General features: G+C 43.1%; 1 protein-coding gene across 2 annotated transcripts in view; it reads right to left on the bottom strand.

The window, feature by feature from the left end:
- Positions 1 to 20,673, bottom strand: part of LOC139423243 (unconventional myosin-VIIa-like) — a 71,563-nt gene extending 50,890 nt beyond the window's left edge. Inside the window, exons 1-19 of one of the 2 annotated variants that reach the window (XM_071175046.1) lie at positions 20,531 to 20,673; positions 18,156 to 18,340; positions 17,820 to 17,941; positions 16,771 to 16,913; positions 16,519 to 16,632; positions 13,637 to 13,790; positions 12,180 to 12,256; positions 11,942 to 12,061; positions 11,577 to 11,719; positions 10,902 to 11,112; positions 10,263 to 10,398; positions 9,785 to 9,891; positions 9,278 to 9,319; positions 3,770 to 3,907; positions 3,433 to 3,591; positions 3,087 to 3,179; positions 2,857 to 2,951; positions 2,416 to 2,500; positions 1,944 to 2,162 (exon numbers count right to left, since the gene is read on the bottom strand). In XM_071175046.1, coding sequence (XP_071031147.1) covers positions 1,944 to 2,162; positions 2,416 to 2,500; positions 2,857 to 2,951; positions 3,087 to 3,179; positions 3,433 to 3,591; positions 3,770 to 3,907; positions 9,278 to 9,319; positions 9,785 to 9,891; positions 10,263 to 10,398; positions 10,902 to 11,112; positions 11,577 to 11,719; positions 11,942 to 12,061; positions 12,180 to 12,256; positions 13,637 to 13,790; positions 16,519 to 16,632; positions 16,771 to 16,913; positions 17,820 to 17,941; positions 18,156 to 18,340; positions 20,531 to 20,641 — 2,454 coding nt within the window. In that variant the 5' untranslated portion in view covers positions 20,642 to 20,673. The remainder of the gene's footprint in view (positions 1 to 1,943; positions 2,163 to 2,415; positions 2,501 to 2,856; positions 2,952 to 3,086; positions 3,180 to 3,432; positions 3,592 to 3,769; positions 3,908 to 9,277; positions 9,320 to 9,784; positions 9,892 to 10,262; positions 10,399 to 10,901; positions 11,113 to 11,576; positions 11,720 to 11,941; positions 12,062 to 12,179; positions 12,257 to 13,636; positions 13,791 to 16,518; positions 16,633 to 16,770; positions 16,914 to 17,819; positions 17,942 to 18,155; positions 18,341 to 20,530) is intronic. The other variant, XM_071175047.1, reaches the window with a different exon arrangement.
- Between the last annotated feature and the right edge of the window lie 248 nt (positions 20,674 to 20,921).

Here is a 20,921-nt window from a genome sequence, read left to right on the forward strand (position 1 = left end):
GCCTCCCCAGTGACTGTATGTACATATCCAAACCAGAAGCCATGGATTACATGCAACATCCACATCGAGCTAAAGGCTAGAACTGTCGCTTTCAAGGAGCGGGACACTAATCCGGATGCTTAGAAGAAATCCCGCTATGCCCTCAGACGAACCATCAAACAAGCAAAGCGTCAATACAGGATTAAGATTGAATCCTACTACACCGGCTCTGACGCCCGTCGGATGGGGCAGGGCTTGAAAACTATTACGGACTTCAAAGGGAAACCCAGACGCGAGCTGCCCAGTGACATGAGCCTACCAGACGAGCGAAATGCCTTTTACGCTCGCTTCGAGGCAAGCAACACCGAAGCATGCACGAGAGCACCAGCTGTTCTGGGTGACTGTGTGGTAACGCTCTCGGTAGCCGATGTGAGCAAGACCTTTAAACAGGTCAACATTCTTAAAGCTGCAGGGCCAGACGGATTGCATACCGCCCCAAAAGATCCACAGATGACGCAATCTCAATCGCACTCCACAATGCCCTTTCCCATCTGGAAAAAAGGAACACCTATGTGAGAATGTTGTTCATTGACTACAGCTCAGCGTTCAACACCATAGTGCCCACGAAGTGCATCACTAAGCAAAGGACCCTGGGACTAAACACCTCCCTCCGCAACTGGATCCTGAACTTCCTGACGGGTCGCCCCCAGGTGTTAAGGGTAGGCAACAACACGTCTGCTACGCTGATCTTCAACACTGGGGCCCCTCATGGGTTTGTACTTAGTCCCTTCCTGTACTCCCTGTTCACCCACGACTACGTGGCCAAACACGACTCCAACACCATCATTAAGTTTGCTGACGACACAACAGTGGTTGGTCTGATCACCGACAACGATGAGACAGCCTAAAGAGAGGAGGTCAGAGAACTGACAGTCTGGTGCCAGGACAACAACCTCTCCCTCAATGTGAGCAAGACAAAGGAGCTGATCGTGGACTACAGGAAAGAGTGGGCCGAACAGGCCCCCATTAACATCGACAGGGTTGTAGTGCAGCGGGTCGAGAGTTTCAAGTTCCTTGGTGTCCACATCACCAGCAAACCATCATGGTCCAAACAAACCAAGACACTCGTGAAGAGGGCACGACAAAACCCCTCAGGAGACTGAAAACATTTGGCATGGGTCCCCAGATCTTCAAAATATTATACAGCTGCACCATCGAGAGCATCCTGACCTGTTGCATCATCGCCTGGTATGGCAACTGCTCAGCATCTGACCGTAAGGTCCTGCAGAGGGTAGTGTGTACGGCCCAGTACATCACGTGGGCCAAGCTTCCTGCCATCCAGTACCTATATATAGTACCTTTATAGGCGGAAAGCCCATACAATTGTCAGAGACTCCAGTCACTCAAGTCATAGACTGTTTTCTCTGCTACCGCACGGCAAGCGGCACCGGGGTGCCAAGTCTAGGACCAAAAGGCTCCTTAACTGCTTCTACCCCCAAGCCATAAGACTGCTGAACAATTAATAAAATGGCCAACGAACTATTTATATTAACACCCCCCCATTTGTTTTGTACACTGCTGCTACTTACTGTTTATCTGTGCAGTCACTTCACCCCTACCTACATGTACAAATGACTTCAACTAACCTGTATCCCCGCACACTGACTCTGTACCGGTACCCCCTGTTTATAGCCTCGCTATAGTTATGTTATTTTGTTAATTTTTTATTATTTTTTACTTTCGTTTATTTGGTAATATTTTCTTAACTCTTCTTGAACTGCACTGTTGGATAAGGGCTTGTAAGTAAGCATTTCACAGTAAGGTCTACACTTGTTGTATTCAGCACGTGTGACAAATAAAGTTTGATTTGATCAGATTTAAATTGCCTTACTTTAGCCCTGTTGCCTTGCTTAGTGTCTATCTCTGTGTGTATGCATATGCCTATGAGTAGTGTAGCATCTTACCTCTGCCCTGAGTCTCTGGGTAACCCTCCTTGCGATCATGCCCCGGGCGTATGCCTGGATGGTGATCACCGCATGCAGCTGCCTCCAAAAAGACTGCCTCACCATGAAACCACGGCAACGGGCCTGTATTTGAGTGACGCAAGTCCTGGCCAATTGGTAGGCGGCAAAGAGTTTTCTTGATCTATAGAGGGCTTGTAGGCGCAGGAAGCCGACCCTCATCTGGAGAGGAGACACCAACAAAACTCTCAAACACCAATATAACATTCTAACAAAATGACTACACCAATATAACACAACTATAACGTTATAGCAACATAACTACAACCCATAATTCAATAACTGTGGGACAGTCTTTTAAGGTGTGTTCATTAAGGGACTAAACGTCATTCCTGCCCAGGGATATGTCCAAGTGAACCATCCAGGAAATGGACGGTTGTGAAATGTCAGTAATCATGGATATAGAAGAACTCACCGCACTGTAGTCCTTCCTGCACCGATAGCCGCGCCACATCTTCTGAATGAGTGTCACTGACCTCCTCACCCTCAGGAAGTTAGTCCTGGAAAAGACACAGGGGGAGGGAGGGAGGGGTGGGGAGAGGTGCATATGGAAACATATTATATAATACTGAAGCTCTCAACCACAACATTTGTGAATTGAAATGTCCAGACAATTCAACGGTAGTATCTGAATTCGATCTATGAGGAACAAGTTAAACGTTGTCCCTAAGTACAATATGGATAAACAAAACAAAGATCGTAACTTAAAGAGGATCCTTCAAGGAATCCCCACCCCACCAACACCGCATGTCCCCTTTCCCTCCCTTCTCACCCTGCCTCGTGCCCCTCCTCTTTCCTCTCCCTCTTTCTCTGTCCCTTCCAGCCTCACCCTCCCCTCTACTCCCTCCTTCCTCACCTCGCCTTCATTCCTCGTACAGCCTTTTGGATGAGGATGGCCTTGTCAGTGATGGCCTTGTCCCTGTCTATCTCCAGCTGCATGTCATGGTGGTCCTGAGACGGAAAGGGAGAGCGGTGGGAGGAGGGAGCAAAAGAGAGAGAGAGTGCACGGTTTATTTTATAGTAATATGTGTAACAATGTAGGTGAAAATATGATATGTCGATTTGCAATCAATGAAATCTAGTCACCTTAAGAAAGATCTTGGTCTTCCCAATCTCCCAGTCGTCATCTCGTCCAAGAACAGCCTCCACTATCTTCTGACACGTCCCTCTCAGGTCATCCTATGAGAAAACACCAGGGAATGAATGACACCTAAATGAACTAATAGCCATCCTGAAGTAGAGTAACAGAACATAGTAATATAATCGAAAGTGACAGCAGGGTTGTGTTCATTAGGACAGAAAACAGATGTTCTAAAACGTTTTGGAACAGAAAACAAGCGTTTCTTATTGGAAAAGTCCAGGAGGCCCTTGTTTCATTCAGTTTTTTTTTTAATCGTTTGGTGCCTAATGGACAGGGCCCAGCTCTGCTAACCTGTCTGTTGGCAGGTTTGACTCCGGGCATGAGGACACGGTAGCGGTCTACGAACTCTCCAAAGGTGTATCTGATGGGGTAACCGGCGCGTCTGATACGAATGGTCTCCATCATCCCAGAGTACCTCAGCTGACGCACACACAGCTCCCTGTCAAACAGCTAGATGGACAGACACACAGACAGAGTTAAAGAGAACAGCTGTAAGGGAATGGTAAACGAACATCGTGACACAAACACAGGCACGCACGCAATCACACACACAATCGCACGCACACACAGGCAAATACACCCCCACCCACACTCTTTTATACTAGTGTGTTTGTCAGGTTGAACTCACCATGGGTTTCTTGAGCTCGTTGGGTTTGATGCAGCGGACAAAGAAAGGCTGACAGACATTGAGGGTTCTCATCAGCAGCTCCAGAGAAAGCTTGAACTGGCCACTCAGAGTAGGGGATCGCTTCCTGGTCTCCATACCCTGGCAACACACACACACAGAGCAATGTATTTGAAATTTTAACAACCTGACCCTGACACTTTGTTTGCTAATCTGAGGGATGGGGCTGGGAAAATTCAACCACTCTAAAATTCATAGACCGAGCTATGGATGAAAGGATTGCCATGTATCATATTCTTCAAGAATCAATATGTATACCACAAATTGAATGACAATGACAATTGAACAACAGCACACGCAAATTGGCTACCAGTGCGGCAAGTGCCACTGGCTGCTGGTAAACTTTTTTGACTTGGACATACATTTTTTCCAAAACATGCTAACCTTTGTTTAACTAGCTAACAGCTGCTCTTAGCAAAAATGTGTTTGGAGTTACCTTTCTAATAGGCTATGCACTTGCAGGATTACACTTCCTCTACCAATTCTAATGTGGGGAGGTCAAAATAATGAAAAACTGTCTACCAAATGTATTCATTTTAAAAATGTTGATTTTATTTTTGAACTTTTATTTAACCAGGCAAGTCAGTTAAGAACAAATGATCATTCACAATGACGGCCTACCAAAAGGCAAAAGGACTCCTGCGGGGACGGGGACTTAAAAATGTAAAATATAGGACAAAACACACATCACGACAAGAGAGACACCACAACACTGCATAAAGAGACACCTAAGATGACAACATAGAATAGCAGCAATACATGACAACAACATGGTAGCAGCACAAAACATGGTACAAACATTATTGGGCACAGAAAACAGCACAAAGGCAAGAAGGTAGAGACAACAATACATCACGCGAAGCTGCCACAACTGTCAGTAAGAGTGTCCATCATTGAGTCTTTGACTGAAGAGATGTGTGTGCTTTGGGGACCTTTAACAGAATGTGACAGGCAGAACGGGTGTTGTATGTGGAGGATAAGGGCTGCAGTAGGTATCTCAGATAGGGGGGAATGAGACCTAAGAGGGTTTTATAAATATGCATCAACCAGTGGGTCTTGCGATGGGTATACAAAGATGACCAGTTTACAGACGAGTATAGAGTGCAGTGATGTGTCCTATAAGGAGCATTGGTGGCAAATCTGATGGCCGAATGGTAAAGACCATCTAGCCGCTCTAGAGCACCCTTACCTACCAATCTATAAATTATGTCTCCGTAATCTAGCATGGGTAGGATGGTCATCTGAATCAGGGATAGTTTGGCAGCTGGGGTGAAAGAGGAGCGATTACGATATAGGAAACCAAGTCTAGATTTAACCTTAGCCTGCAGCTTTGATGTGTTTTGAGAGAAGGACAGTACGCCCTCTAGCCACTCCCAAGTACTTGTATGAGCTGACTACCTCAAGCTCTAAACCCCCAGAGGGCATTTTTCTTACCAAACCACATGACATTTGTTTTGGAGGTGTTCAGAACAAGGTTAAGGGCAGAGAAAGCTTGTTGGACACTAAGAGAGCATTTAACAGAAAATATAGGGATGAGCCCGCTTGACTATATATACTATCTGTATATAAATGGATGAGAGAGATTTCTACTGCCTGAGCTATGTTGTTGATGTAAATTGAGAAGCGCGTGTGGCCTAGGGTAATCCCTTGGTTACAGGCAGTGGCTAAGACAGCAGATGTTTTGACTTTATACACTGCACTCTTCGAGAGAGGTAGTTAGCAAACCAGGCCAAAGACCCCTCAGAGACACCAATACTCCTTTGCCGGCCCACAAGAATGGAATGGTCTACCGTATCAAAAGCTTTGGCCAAGTCAATAAGAATAGCAGCACAACATTGCTTAGAATCAAGGGCAATGGTGACATCATTTAGGACCTTTAAGGTTGCAGTGACACATCCATAACCTGAGCGGAAACCAGATTTCATACCAGAGAGAGAGAATACTACAGACATCAAGAAAGCCAGTCAGTTGATCATTTATTTGTTTTTCCAACACTTTTGATAAACAGGGCAAAATAGAAATTGGCCTATAACAGTTAAGATCAGCTTGATCTTCCCCTTTATATAAAGAATCCACAGTGGCTGCCTTCCAAGCAATAGGAACCTCCCCAGATAGGAGAGACAGGTTAAAAAGGTCAGAGATAGGCTTGACGATGATAGGGGCTGCAACCTTAAAGAAGAAAGGATCTAAACCATCTGACCCAGATGTTTTTGGGGTCAAATTTAAGGAGCTCCTTTAGCACCTCTGACTCAGTGACTGCCTGAAGGGAGAAGTGAAAAAGAGGGAAGAGCATCGGGACTAGTCGCATTAGAAGGGGTGGGAGATGAGGAAATGTTGGACGGACATCGACTTCCGGATAGCTTGAGTGCACTCATTTCTCATTTTGCCTGAACGAGAGCCAGTCAGTCTGAGTATGCATGCGCCGAGCTTTTTGCAAAATGGGATTCTTGAGGTGGAGTAACTCTGCCAGATCACGGTCGAACCAGGGACTGAACCTGTTTTTTAATTCTCATTTTCTTAATGGGGGCGTGTTTGTTAACAATACCACTGAAAATATTTTTAAAAAGAAGGTCCAAGCTGATTCTATACCATTTTACAGGGGTCAGTTCATGAAGGACGGCTTGATCTCATTGCCATTATCTGATAAGACAAGACATGTACATTTAGTTTTTTGATAACATATGATGGGGGTCCCTGGGTTGCCGGGTTTAACTGGGACGGGGGTCACTGGGCAAGAAAAGGTTGAAGACCCCTGGTGTAAACTCTAAACACAACTCTAAATCACAGTATTTCTCAAATAGTGGGTTCGGACCCCCTGCTGGGTTGTGGCCAGTTCCTGCAAGGTCGCAGTGACAAATGACGTGGTCAGATTAAGAAAAACATATTTGAGAATCACTGTTTTAATATTAGTACCACTGGGGTGAAGACTGAAAAGAAAGAGGGACAGAAACAGGTTTGAGTTCCAGAGGATGGATGGATGGATAGAGAGGAGTTTTGGGAGAAACACAAGATACACAAGGTGTGTTGGTAGCAGTGAGATCTGGGTTACCCAGGGATGTGAATAAACCCTGGATGACTGACAGGGTGCGTAGCCATCTTGGTACTCCTCTTCCATAGCAAAAAAAAGTTTTTGGAAGCAATACAGTGCCTTGCGAAAGTATTCGGCCCCCTTGAACTTTGCGACCTTTTGCCACATTTCAGGCTTCAAACATAAAGATATAAAACTGTATTTTTTTGTGAAGAATCAACAACAAGTGGGACACAATCATGAAGTGGAACGACATTTATTGGATATTTCAAACTTTTTTAACAAATCAAAAACTGAAAAATTGGGCGTGCAAAATTATTCAGCCCCCTTAAGTTAATACTTTGTAGCGCCACCTTTTGCTGTGATTACAGCTGTAAGTCGCTTGGGGTATGTCTGTATCAGTTTTGCACATCGAGAGACTGAATTTTTTTCCCATTCCTCCTTGCAAAACAGCTCGAGCTCAGTGAGGTTGGATGGAGAGCATTTGTGAACAGCAGTTTTCAGTTCTTTTCACAGATTCTCGATTGGATTCAGGTCTGGACTTTGACTTGGCCATTCTAACACCTGGATATGTTTATTTTTGAACCATTCCATTGTAGATTTTGCTTTATGTTTTGGATCATTGTCTTGTTGGAAGACAAATCTCCATCCCAGTCTCAGGTCTTTTGCAGACTCCATCAGGTTTTCTTCCAGAATGGTCCTGTATTTGGCTCCATCCATCTTCCCATCAATTTGAACCATCTTCCCTGTCCCTGCTGAAGAAAAGCAGGCCCAAACCATGATGCTGCCACCACCATGTTTGACAGTGGGGATGGTGTGTTCAGGGTGATGAGCTGTGTTGCTTTTACGCCAAACATAACGTTTTGCATTGTTGCCAAAAAGTTCAATTTTGGTTTCATCTGACCAGAGCACCTTCTTCCACATGTTTGGTGTGTCTCCCAGGTGGCTTGTGGCAAACTTTAAACAACACTTTTTATGGATATCTTTAAGAAATGGCTTTCTTCTTGCCACTCTTCCATAAAGGCCAGATTTGTGCAATATACGACTGATTGTTGTCCTATGGACAGAGTCTCCCACCTCAGCTGTAGATCTCTGCAGTTCATCCAGAGTGATCATGGGCCTCTTGGCTGCATCTCTGATCAGTCTTCTCCTTGTATGAGCTGAAAGTTTAGAGGGACGGCCAGGTCTTGGTATATTTGCAGTGGTCTGATACTCCTTCCATTTCAATATTATCGCTTGCACAGTGCTCCTTGGGATGTTTAAAGCTTGGGAAATATTTTTGTATCCAAATCCGGCTTTAAACTTCTTCACAACAGTATCTCGGACCTGCCTGGTGTGTTCCTTGTTCTTCATGATGCTCTCTGCGCTTTTAACGGACCTCTGAGACTATCACAGTGCAGGTGCATTTATACGGAGACTTGATTACACACAGGTGGATTGTATTTATCATCATTAGTCATTTAGGTCAACATTGGATCATTCAGAGATCCTCACTGAACTTCTGGAGAGAGTTTGCTGCACTGAAAGTAAAGGGGCTGAATAATTTTGCACTCCCAATTTTTCAGTTTTTGATTTGTTAAAAAAGTTTGAAATATCCAATAAATGTCGTTCCACTTCATGATTGTGTCCCACTTGTTGTTGATTCTTCACAAAAAATACAGTTTTATATCTTTATGTTTGAAGCCTGAAATGTGGCAAAAGGTCGCAAAGTTCAAGGGGGCCGAATACTTTCGCAAGGCACTGTATACAGTGGAGAGAACAAGTATTTGATACACTGCCGATTTTAAAGGTTTTCCTACTTACAAAGCATGTAGAGGTCTGTACTTTTTTATCATAGGTACACTTCAACTGTGAGAGACGGAATCTAAAACAAAAATCCAGAAAATCACATTGTAAGATTTTTAAGTAATTAATTTGCATTGTATTACAAATTAATCAGAAAAGCAGAACTTAATATTTGGAAGTGTACCTATGATACAAATTACAGACCTCTACATGCTTTGTAAGTAGGAAAACCTGTAAAATCGGCAGTGTATCAAATACTTGTTCTCCCCTCTGTAAATGCATTTATTAATGTCTACATTCGGTTTTGACACTTATTCTGTTACAGACACTTTAATGCATATTTTTAAATTACATGCGAGCTAAACAAATATATACATATATATTTTGAGGATGACTACTAATGTTACTGTCCCCACTACAACAGAAAAAATATTTAAATACATGTTATTTTGTTCTTGAAACATTTAATTGAAATGCTATATAATTCCATTCGTTCCAATGGAGGACTGCTATTTCTTGGGAGTGCCAATATGGCCAACCGGTTGCTTCAAAGCCTATCAATGGCCAATGCATAGCATCAGCAATCCAGGGTTTATATACAGAATTGTTTTACCACAGAAGGAATGGCCGTTGTTTACCTTCGGAGAAGGAGTGGTGGGAGGCAGATAGCCACACAGAAACTGGGGTCAGACAGAAGAAGAGAACACAACCAAAATGAGAGAAAGAGATGAAGATAGCCATGCCTAACACCACCGCTCCCCTAATGCTAAGGGACAAAATAGTAGTAGGAATAGTAAAGAAAAGTACGAATTGAGAGTGATCGCTTGATGACATCATCACTGGGAGAGAAAACTTCGGACTATAGGTCACAAAAGATGTCATAACCATAGAAAATAAGTGGGTACACTTTTAAAATGGCTACCGGTTCACCCATTACAAACCTGTTGACTTGAATGGGGAGGCACGTTCTAGTTATTGTATTTATATAGTCTAAACCCTCTCTGGAATTCCACCATCGTGACCTACTCTAAGCCTTTCGTCCTTATGCTTAGTGGACACAGCCTGGTGGAGTGAGTAGGGAAAATACATTCAAGGTGTCATCGTAACATCCTCACTATGTGACCACCAGACACGTCATCTCTCACCATGGTGACGTCAGCCTGGAAGATCTGCTTGATGAACTTGTTCTTGGAGGAGTGGACCAGCTGGATAATGTCAGTGTGGAGGCTGTCACGATTCTTCTCCAGGAAGCCTGAAACACACAGGAGTCAGCCACGTCCAATCCCAAACAAACCCCTAGCCCCGGCCCCTTCACTATGCACTTGTGGAGATATGATAGATGTAAGTCATCAGAGGGCAAGGTGGAGCCATTACCACATTGCTTACACATGGCATATCCTCTCTGATCTTCACAAGTGCCTAGGGTGTAGGGGCTAGGAGTTGATTTGATATGGAGCATATGAACAACTAATAAGACTTGCTGGAGTTCAATACCTGGTCTTCTGACCATGAACCTACCTATAGAATCCAACCAAGTCCTACTACATGGAGCATCAGGGACTTTATTATGTGATTGCAATGAATTGGGTTGAGTGTGAAGCCAATGCCTTACAATAGGCCTACCTCTGGTCTCATAGTGGACCACCCCAGCAAAGTGCTGGATGCCAAACTGGGTCTCGTAGGTGTTCTTAGGGGCGTGGTAGTTGGTGTTGAGTTTGTGCTGGGAGTTGAGTTTATATAGCATGGTGGACTCTGTTCCCTGTGAGACACAAACAGAGAAAAAACATTTAGGCTGTGTCTGAAATTATACCCTATTCACTATATGGTCCGCTGTAGCTTAGTTGGTAGAGCATGGCGCTTGCAACGGCGAGATAGTGGGTTCAATTCCCGGGACCACCAGTACATAAATTGTATGCATGCATGACTAAGTTACTTTGGGTAAAATCAGCTGCTAAATGGCATATACAGTATTATAATAAAGGGGCATAGGATTAGGGTGCTAATTTGGACCAAAAACAATTCTATGGCACTTTTTTAACCCACTCAGGGGCAAAGGCATAGTTGTTGCGCCATGGTATTGGTGTGCAATACGGGGATCCTCTCTGCATGTCTCTTAGATAATTTGTCACAAAAAAACGGTCCCTCAGTACAGAGTTCTAAATAACAAACATTCAGTTCCTCCAACTGTCCATCCCCTCTCACAAAACACAAATATGCATATTGATTTACTTAAAATGTTAAATTGCCAAATTGGTACTGTACCTTGGGGAACTTGCTCTCCTCGTCTATGAGAGATATGATGTTCATGGGTTTATTGCCGATCATGTCCAGGGCATCCTGGTTGTCAGTGAACTCGATGTGCTGCCAGTTGATGTCCTCTAGGTTGTACTCCTCCTGCTCCAGCTTGAACACATGCCTCACAAAGAACTGCTGCAGGTTCTCATTGGCAAAGTTTATGCACAGCTGCTCAAAGCTTCAGGGAAGAAGAAACATAGCCGGTTACTCAACAGCCAATCAATTTAGGGGTGTGGCTATCCTTACTTTGATGGTCAAATTTGTCCAGGTGTGTGTGTGTGTGTGTGGTTATTTGTGTGTATGACTGTGATTCTCGCTGGCAAAATGTATGGACAGCTGCTCAAATCAACAGGGAAGAAATGTAGCGAGAGCCAGTCCCTAGACAGCCGTTAGAGTATAAAGCCCTTCAGTGAGCATATCAACCGCACAAATCAACAAAAGAGGCTGCCGATATTGTCTGACTTTAGTCGGGCACATACCATTGTCATCTAATTTTCCAATAGAGAATGGAAATCATAACAATTATGTCATTTCATGTTCCACATACAACTTCCCCTGAACAGAAAACAAAGCTTTTAGACCTTTGAATTTGAACCAAATGGCTACAACATCCCCAAAGCTTGGGTCAGTCAGAGGACTCACCTGTTGACAATGAAGTTCTCGAAGCCAAAGATGTCGAGCAGGCCAATGGACCTCCTTATGATCTTACTCTCACAGGACGGAGGTCTGAAGATGGCCGCGTTGATCTTGTCCACAATCCACACAAACAGCCTCCCATAGATACCCTGGGACAGGAGGGACAACGTTCATTTTCACCATTAGTGGGTGTCGTAGATGCTCTCGGAGGAACAGCTTTCATTAGACAGAAGGGACCTTCTGTGAGGAATCCGATTTAGAAGTGTGTGTGTCCTCACTTTGATAATAAAAGGTGTCCGTGTTCACACGCATGTATGTATGTATGTATGTATGTATGTATGTATGTATGTAATATATGTGAGGGTCCTGACCTTGACGAAGGCGTCCCTGACATCCAGGCCCTGTTCCATGCTGAGGGGGGTGGACACATTTTCGCCCCGGGTGATCAGGGTACGAGTGGTTAGACATGACATCACGTCCTTAATGTCCACCTCAACAACAACACAACAACATACTGTAGTAGAGTACAACAACAACACAATACACAAACACCATACAGTCTACAGTACAAGCCCAACATAGAGATACAGGTAAGAATCTACTACCCACCTCCATCAGAGATGCGGCAGTGGACAGGTCTGGAGATCGCACTACCACGCAGGCATCCAGGTTGTCATAGCAACGGGCTGTTGGAGTGTATGTGTTATAAAGGAGGATGAAAGGGGGAAAGCAAGTCAATTAGCCAAGAAATTTTGCCAAGTGCATTTATAACTTCTAACTCAATAGCTAACGTGTAGTCAGGTGCCAGTTTAGGAAGACTACCCCTCAATAAACCTCTCGCAAAATTCACTAGGTGAGAACAAGACAGGGCTTAACAACTAACACAAACATTTCAATGACTCTTTGGCATCACTTCTCTAGCTAGACACTGTACTATCAATGTCAGGGATGGGCAACTGGCGGCCCCCGGACGCCTTCAGATCCATTAAAAAAACAAGAATTAGTTGAGGTCTCAACTTACTGTTTCAAGTTAGAATAGTAAAATACACAAGGTGCAATTTCAACATTTTCTCTACACAACATGGCAAAATCTGTAGAATTGCAGGAAATTAGCTGTAAAACAGAAAACGTTCCTCTCTGCCCCATGGCAAAATGTGTAGAATGGAACGAAATTAACTCTAAAAGTTGAGGTGTACACACGTAGGTACGCAGATCAACTGAGTTCACATTTTTTGTGGCTCCCACCCACATCAAAGGCCCTTCCCTGATCTATGTAGTGTGTGTTCATGCCAGTGTTGGTTACTCAGCGGTAATATCGCCTCACTGTTTGCTTCTCCCACAAGTAATCGTCAATAACACTTTTAAGTATATATTTTTTAAATCACTTGTGGGCAGGGCTCCAAATTAACATTTGTAATTGGTGGCACTGGCGCTCCCAAGTATAAAAAGCTAGGATCACCATATCAAATTTATGAGCACAAGAAAATGAGATTTTTGGAATTCATTGAGATACAGCATATTTTGGGCCTAAATGAATTCTTGCTACTTTTGAAGCACATGCTGTGCTCTGGAACCTAATATGTAACACTATAAATACATTAGCTTATTATAAAAGTAAAAATGTTGATACGAATACCTGTCATTGAAATTACAAAGTAATTTGTGGAATATTAGGTTTTTACATTGTGTAAAAACACAATTTTCCTATTGAGATGCATTACATTTAAAATTGTACACTGTCTCTTTAAAACCGTCAGGTTTGTGATGACAATATACAAGAGATCTGTCATTCATTCATTGCTATGATCGTTGATCTCCTGATTGTTTTCATAATTGCACAAAGCCCCCAAAATAAAACTCCTGGCCTAACAAGTAAAATATTTTGTTGCATATGCGACCAAATTAGTCACACTTTAGGGCCCTGCTTGTGGGAGCAGCAAACAGTGCATGAACATAATCCTTTTTTCCCCCTACAGTTGGTCTTCTCTGTCTAGCTCCTGTACCAAATTGAAAGTCATTGTATTGTGCAACAACACTCTCTTTACAAAATGGCCGCCTCAGCTCACCCTCGTAGCGCAATTTGCCCATGTGCAGGATGGCCGCCAGTAGTTTGGATATCTCCCAGTTCTCGGTCTCTGTGAACATCAGCACCTTCATGGCCGACAGGATACTTGAGTACTCCTTCAGGTCGTCACGGCTGTCACACTTCGTACAGTTCCCCTGGATAGGGACACACACATAAGCATAGGGCTGTTGCGGTGACCATTTTACTGCCACAATAGCAGTCACGACTCCAGTAAAATTCCACACAACCGTTGAATCAGGTAATCTCCTCGTATGCACTCTGGACATGCTTGGTGGTACCCAACTCGCTTAACGACCATTAGGTCGCTAAAGGCCTGGTACTCGGGGCTCAATTGTCACTAACCACTCTGATATCAATGCAAATGCAATCGAAAATCACATCCAACACTTAGCATCACCTCACTGTGATTGACCAATTTGAAAAAGAAGTTCAACAACAGGTTGAAACTGCGTGGAAAACATGGTCGTTGTGGATGTTGTTTCAAAGCCTAACACAATGAAATGGACAGCGCTTTCTAAGGTAATGATAATTAATTCAAAACACACATATGCATATTAGGGCTTATACATATGCATAGGCCTATATACTGTATGAGCCCAAGCATGAAAAAAAAACAATTAATATAATGATTGTGTCATACAATACAAAACCTACCGCATGTCAAAAATTATAGTAATCGCCTTTGAGTGTGGACTGTATTATTGTACTGGATGGACTGGTTACCTTGTGCTACGCGCCAAACTTTCTATCCACGAGTCTGGGAGAGAACGTACAGAGTTGGCCTAAAATGATTGTGCATTTGTATTAATTTTGAATAGCCTAGTAATAGGAAATGCGGTATATTTTCATAATAAATAGGTTGACCATTACCTTTAACAACAGAATATCTCACCACTGTGCATCTCCACTCCTCTCCTTCATTCTTTTCTCGAGCAAGCAGAGGGAGGGGCTGTCAATAACAGTTTATTCATTAAATGTGTTTCGTTGTGTAAACATGTTACTATTGATGTTCCCAAACAGATTTCACTTGGTTTCTCAAATTAAGCACGGGGTAGTTGCAGGAACAGGTTTGGAGAACCCATGGCATACAGAGTTTGGGCGAGAGGCTGCATGCTCATCAAACAGTGGTTGATGTGTGGAGTGAAATAACCAGAGTAGTCTTCCCGACATGAGTGATCCAGCGGGAAAGCAGCCTCTATTCGCTATTGGAGTGCATACGGATGACATATATTTTTTTCCCTGTTCCTGCCCATTTGATAATGGGCCATTCTAAAGCGAAACTAATTTGACATATTAGTTCAAACAAGATTCAAAAGAGAATACTCTGATGGTTGAAAATATGATCACTTGATAAGAGAACAGAGTGTGCAGCCTGTGGCAAGGAACCAAGCTTTTTTTTTGCGACTTTCTCAAATAATCAATAGCTTGTAGTCGCATCATGCAGCCCATATATGTTTTGATTTCTAAGACATTCCAAAGGTCATTCACAACTAATGTTGGCAAATAACTCTAGATTTAGCATATAGGACCTGTTTCAAATGATCACTTTTATGCTCAACATCACCACTTCATATGCTCACTCGCTCCGGAATGGAGTTATAAAATCATACAATAATGGCACAGGATTTATAAGCAAGCATATCTTGTCTGCTAAATGAACAAGCCTACAGCCTATGGCATTGACGCATAGTCAGATAACATATATTAGGCCAACTCAAATTGTTCATCTGAAATATATTTCAGAATATATGTTAAATAAATTAATTAATTAAATAAAATAAAAATAATACATTAAATAATACATTAAATAAATAACATAAATATATGTTTCTTTAGACCTTAAATAATGGATTGGTTGTGAGGGTGTATATTAAATTGATTTATCAGACGTGTTTAGATGTAGATGTTTCGAAGGACTGCATCAGCAGCTTGTATTTGTGGAGACCTGGAGATGCTAAACATGATTATGTTAATTAGGGTAAATTACCTTGAGACCAGCAGTCGTTTGCATGACAATAACCGGCTGACAAAATGTTATGACCACCACAGCCCTAGATGCACACAAACTTGCGTACCCACAGAATGTATGCACATGTACACTGGGAGTTATAGACATGCACACAGGACCTCGATACAGTACCAGGAGGTGTCAGAGGAAGGCCCTAAACATTGTCAAAGGCTCCAGCCACCCAAGTCATAGATTGTTCTCTCTGCTACTGCACGGCAAGCTGTACCTGAGCGCTAAGTCCCTCAAGCAATAAGACTGCTAAATAGTTAACCAAATAGCTACCCGGACTATCTACATTGACCCTTTTTGCTCTTTTTGACTCCATGCACACACTGGACTCTAACCACACACTCACACATAGTTACACTGACACTCCAACACACACACACAGCACATACATGCAGGCACACATTCGCCACACACATACTGGCACACTTCCACACTCATCACATACGCTGCTGCTACTGATGATTATCTATCCTGTTGCCTAGTCACATGACCCCTACCTATATGTACATATCTACCTCAATTTCCTCTTCCCCCTGCACATAGACTCAGTACTGTTACCCCATGTATATAGCCAAGCTATCATTGCTCATTGTGTATTTTTTCCTCATATTACAATTTTTTTTCTATATCTTTTTTTCATATTATAATTTTCCCTATTCTGCATTGTTTGGAAGGGCCCGTATGTAAGCATTTCATTGTTCATCTACACCTGTTTTTTTTAAAGAATGTGACAATTAAAACTTGATTTGACACACACACACACACAAGATGTGTGCACGCACATACTGTAGCACACGCACGCTCACACACGCGCTCACACACACGCTCACACACCCACTACTCACCATGGTGAGGTAGGGGTAGTCAGTGGCGAGTCCCAGGCCAAGCTTTTTCTTCAGCTCTGGGGACATGCCCCGCAGCATACAGTAGAAAATATGGTAGTTCCTCTCATCCGCAGCCTGTGGGAAAAGTAACAGCAGGGTCATGTTCATTGGGTACAAAGTTGAAGAAAATGGAAATCTGTCTGCAAACTTGAGACTTCCATTATGTACTGTTATATTCTGGCCCCTATATATCCCCTCCCCCTGGACCCATACCTGTCTGCAGACTCTGGACTTCTCCAGAAGGTACTGTTCTATCTTGGCCCCCTCGATGGCCCCTCTCTTGTTAAAGTGAATGTCGATGTATTTCCCAAAGCGACTGGAGTTGTCGTTCCGAATAGTCTTAGCGTTCCCGAATGCTGCATGGATGAAAGAATAAAGGTTTGAGTTAGCGTAACAGATGCAGTTCAGTGAACCATGCTCGCGTGATAAATAACCTTGCCTGAGACCCTGAAGACTTGTGTTGGCGGGACCCCAAGCGAATGCCTAGGGCTTTAGCACACCGTGCTAACAGTATTGTGGCATGCAGTATACCCGGGTTTCGAACCCTGGTCAGTCACATTAGCTAAGAGAGATATAGACTGGATGTATACTGTAGGGCGATGCATCCTTTTCCCAGTCCACATGTAGAGTACCCAGATAGAAACTTTAGAAGGTGCAAATAGGACATTAGACCTGGATAAGAGGCCCAGTTGTTGTGTTAAATCTGGGTCACACTAGATGTCATAGAAAGGTGAATTAATGCTCTGCGTGGCTTAAGCTGTACACCAAACTGTAGGATCACTACTCATGGCCTGAAAGGTGTTTACTTCACCCATGTACTAGTTCCAGGGGAAGGCACGCACATCCTACATCTGTCTAGCTGTCTTTGAAGAACGCATTCCAAGTTCAGCTTTTCCTACACAGCTTCTGTGATTCTAGCCTTGTTACAAACCATAAACAAACCCTAAAACTGCCTCTGGGGCAGTTTGGAGCGAGTGTATCTCTACATTCTACACAACATTTACCTTGCCATGTAACACTAGGACAAGTTGGCCTAGGCAGAGACAGACAGCAAGCACCCTAGCTATTAAATGTCAGTGCATGTAGTGAGTCTCGCAGAATTCAATAGAACACTAGAATGGACATTGTCATCCAAGAAACACAACTACAAGACAGCAATCTTGGTCTGTTTTTTTTCTCTCAATTCGACTGGTTTGTAATTTGACCAAGATGGCTGCCATTAATAGCTCATTCTAGTGTCTCATCTCTATGTTGAGTCTGACCTTCCAGTATGGGGTTGGCCTCCAGGACCTGTTGCTCTATCCAGGAGTGTTGTCCACTGATTGCTGCCAGGAACTGCAGGATCACCTTGGTGCTCTCTGTCTTACCGGCCCCAGACTCACCACTGAGGAACACAGGAGGAGATACAATATTTTTCTGTACAGAGGCAGACAAGCAGACAGACAGGCAAACACCCATGCAGGCACGCAGGTGCTCGCGCGCGCGCGCACACACACACACACACACACACACACACACACACACACACACAGAAACTCAAACACACATAGACTTAAATAGAGGAACACAACACACACACATCAATACAATACACTAACCTGATGATACAGCACTGGTCCTTGTTGTTCCTTTGCATGTTGAAGTAGCAGTTGTCTGCAATGGCAAAGATGTGAGGTGGCATCTCCCCAATCTTCTTATTGGTGTACAGGCGGATATGGTCCGGTGTGTAGATGGGCAGCAGCTGGTAAGGGTTTACTGCCACCAGAATTGACCCCGTGTAAGTCTGCAGGCAAAGGTCAAAGTCAAAATGTGAAATGGTCAAGGGTCATGCCAAGATCAGGGCAACGATGTCATCCGTGAGGCTTTAGTGATCGCTTGATTTGTCGCTAGTGATAGTACGATTTGTTGCTAGCGATGCCATGATTTATCGCTTTCTTTCACTGTGATTGTGATTAGGGTAGTCACTAGGATTTTGATCACTGAGATAGTGTGTTGTAAGCCTGATGACAACTGATCGTTAAATTAGAGCTACAAAGTCATTGGAAGTTCAAGTTCTTGAACTGAATTTAGGCTGAAAATCACCTTAATGTGCATAATGTAGACATAATAATCAGTCATAATAGCCCATGATTTGTTGCACCTCCAAGCCCAGGCCAAAGCTCTGTTGCGTTCTAAAGGCCCTAAAGGCTCATGTGTGTTTGACATTTACGCTTCAGTGGTCAAAGCACACTTAACAAGCTGGATCAAAGGTTAAGCCTGAAGCAGAGGCCAGCCTTCAGCCCAGCAGAGATTATAGCCATTCATTGATGCTAGCAGAAGTGCTATGTTGCTTAAATAAATAAAAAAGTTTTCTTCTGTAGTTTGTACTTACCCTTCCCCCACAATTTGTCTATGTAGAGAAATAGGGAGGGAGATGAAGAGGAAGAGTGAGAAGAAAGAACCATAATAGTTGATGAGGGACCGACTGGGACACACACACAGGGGCTGGGTCTCAATAATCTATAACAGCTTCCTTAAAAACCTCTTGGAACTAGGGGGCACTATTTTCATTTTTGGAAAAATAACGTTCCCAAAGTAAACAGGCTATTTTGTCAGGACAAGATGCTAGAATATGCATATAATTGACAGCTTAGGATAGAAAACACTCTAAAGTTTCCAAAACTGTAAAAATATTGTCTGTGAGTATAACAGAACTGATATTGCAAGCGAAAGCCTGAGAAAAATCCAATCAGGAAGGGACTCTTATTTAGAAAGCTCTGCGTTCCTATGCGTCCCTATTGAGCAGTGAATGGGATATCAACCAGATTCCTTTATGGCTTCCCTAATGTGTCTAGTGTCACAATACATAGTTTCAGGCTTTTATTTTGAAAAATGAGCGTGAACGACAACATTGCGTCAGTGGTCAGCTGGAGGCTCTCAGAGTGATTTGTGCGTAATAGACAAATGTGACCATTGTTTCTCTCTTTCCTACTAAGAAGCCACCTGTACCGGTTGATATATTATCGAATAGATATTTGAAAAACACCTTGAGGATTGATTATAAAAAACGTTTGCCATGTTTCTGGGAATATTATGGATCTAATTTTGAATATTTTTCGGCGTTGTCGTGACCGCAGTTTCCGGTGGATTTCTCAACCAAACGTGAAGTACAAACGGAGGTATTTCGACTATAAAAATAATCTTTATGAGACAAAATGAACATTTGCTGTCTAACTGGGAGTCTCGTGAGTGAAAACATCCAAAGCTCATCAAAGGTAAACGATTTAATTTGATTGCTTTTCTGATTTTCGTGACCAAGCTGCCTGCTGCTAGCTAGGCATAATGCTATGCTAGGCTATCGATAAACTTACACAAATGCTTGTCTTGCTTTGGCTGTAAAGCATAATTTCAAAATCTGAGATGACAGGGTGATTAACAAAAGGCTAAGCTGTGTTTCAAGATATTTCACTTGTGATTTCATGAATATTAATATTTTCTAGTAATGTTTTGTGTCCGTTGCGTTATGCTAATTAGTGTCAGTTCATGACAATTCTCCCGGATCCGGGAGAGGGAGTTCCAAGAACCCCCAGTACCACAATGGACTGGACACGTTTTCATCATGTGTCCTGCCAGAGCAGTGATACTGGAGGAAAGAACATGAGGAGAGGAAATTGTTTCAAACTGTTGAGACACAACCAGGCAGGTAAGCTAAGGAACCAGTGGGGGGTTGTGGCCAGGGGAAGAGTGGAAGAACATAACCAATATGCTAGCATAACCATTTAAGAAAGTAAGTCAAATAACCAAGCAGACAAATCCTATAACAGTCTATCATACATCAACAACATGAGCTACACGTCACTAAACAAGGTCACTATGTTTTATAGAATACGTTCTATACCACACTTCCTTGTTGTTTGAAGGACTCATACAATATAAAATGGTGGTCCTGTAGTGGTACCAAAAGCGAGCAGACAGTGTTGCAGGGGTGACTCACATAGATGACACACTCGTTGTAGCGTATGAGCAGATTGCGCAGGATCCCGGCCTCGTTGAGGTCCCCCAGGCGGATCATGTCCTCCACCCCGTGGATGGAAGTGGGATGCATGGGCTTAATGTTGGTGGCATTCTGGGGCAAGATCCAGTGCTCCTGATGGGGGAACAGTCACAGCCATTGAGGAACTATGGTGTCATAGGCTACTGTGTGTCTATGTCAGTTTGTTAGATCAAGTAAAGGCCCTGTTGAATCCTTCCTTCATTGGAGTAATCACTGATATAACATGACTGGATAGGTATAAGCAAGCTTTCCATGGCATTACTTTAAATTTTTTCATGGTATGATAACTTCAAGGAAAGGAGGAATGAGATGTATTTCAGGAGTATTCGAA

The sequence above is a fragment of the Oncorhynchus clarkii genome, chromosome 12 (assembly GCF_045791955.1).
Source record: "Oncorhynchus clarkii lewisi isolate Uvic-CL-2024 chromosome 12, UVic_Ocla_1.0, whole genome shotgun sequence".
In the NCBI taxonomy this organism is placed as follows: domain Eukaryota; kingdom Metazoa; phylum Chordata; class Actinopteri; order Salmoniformes; family Salmonidae; genus Oncorhynchus; species Oncorhynchus clarkii.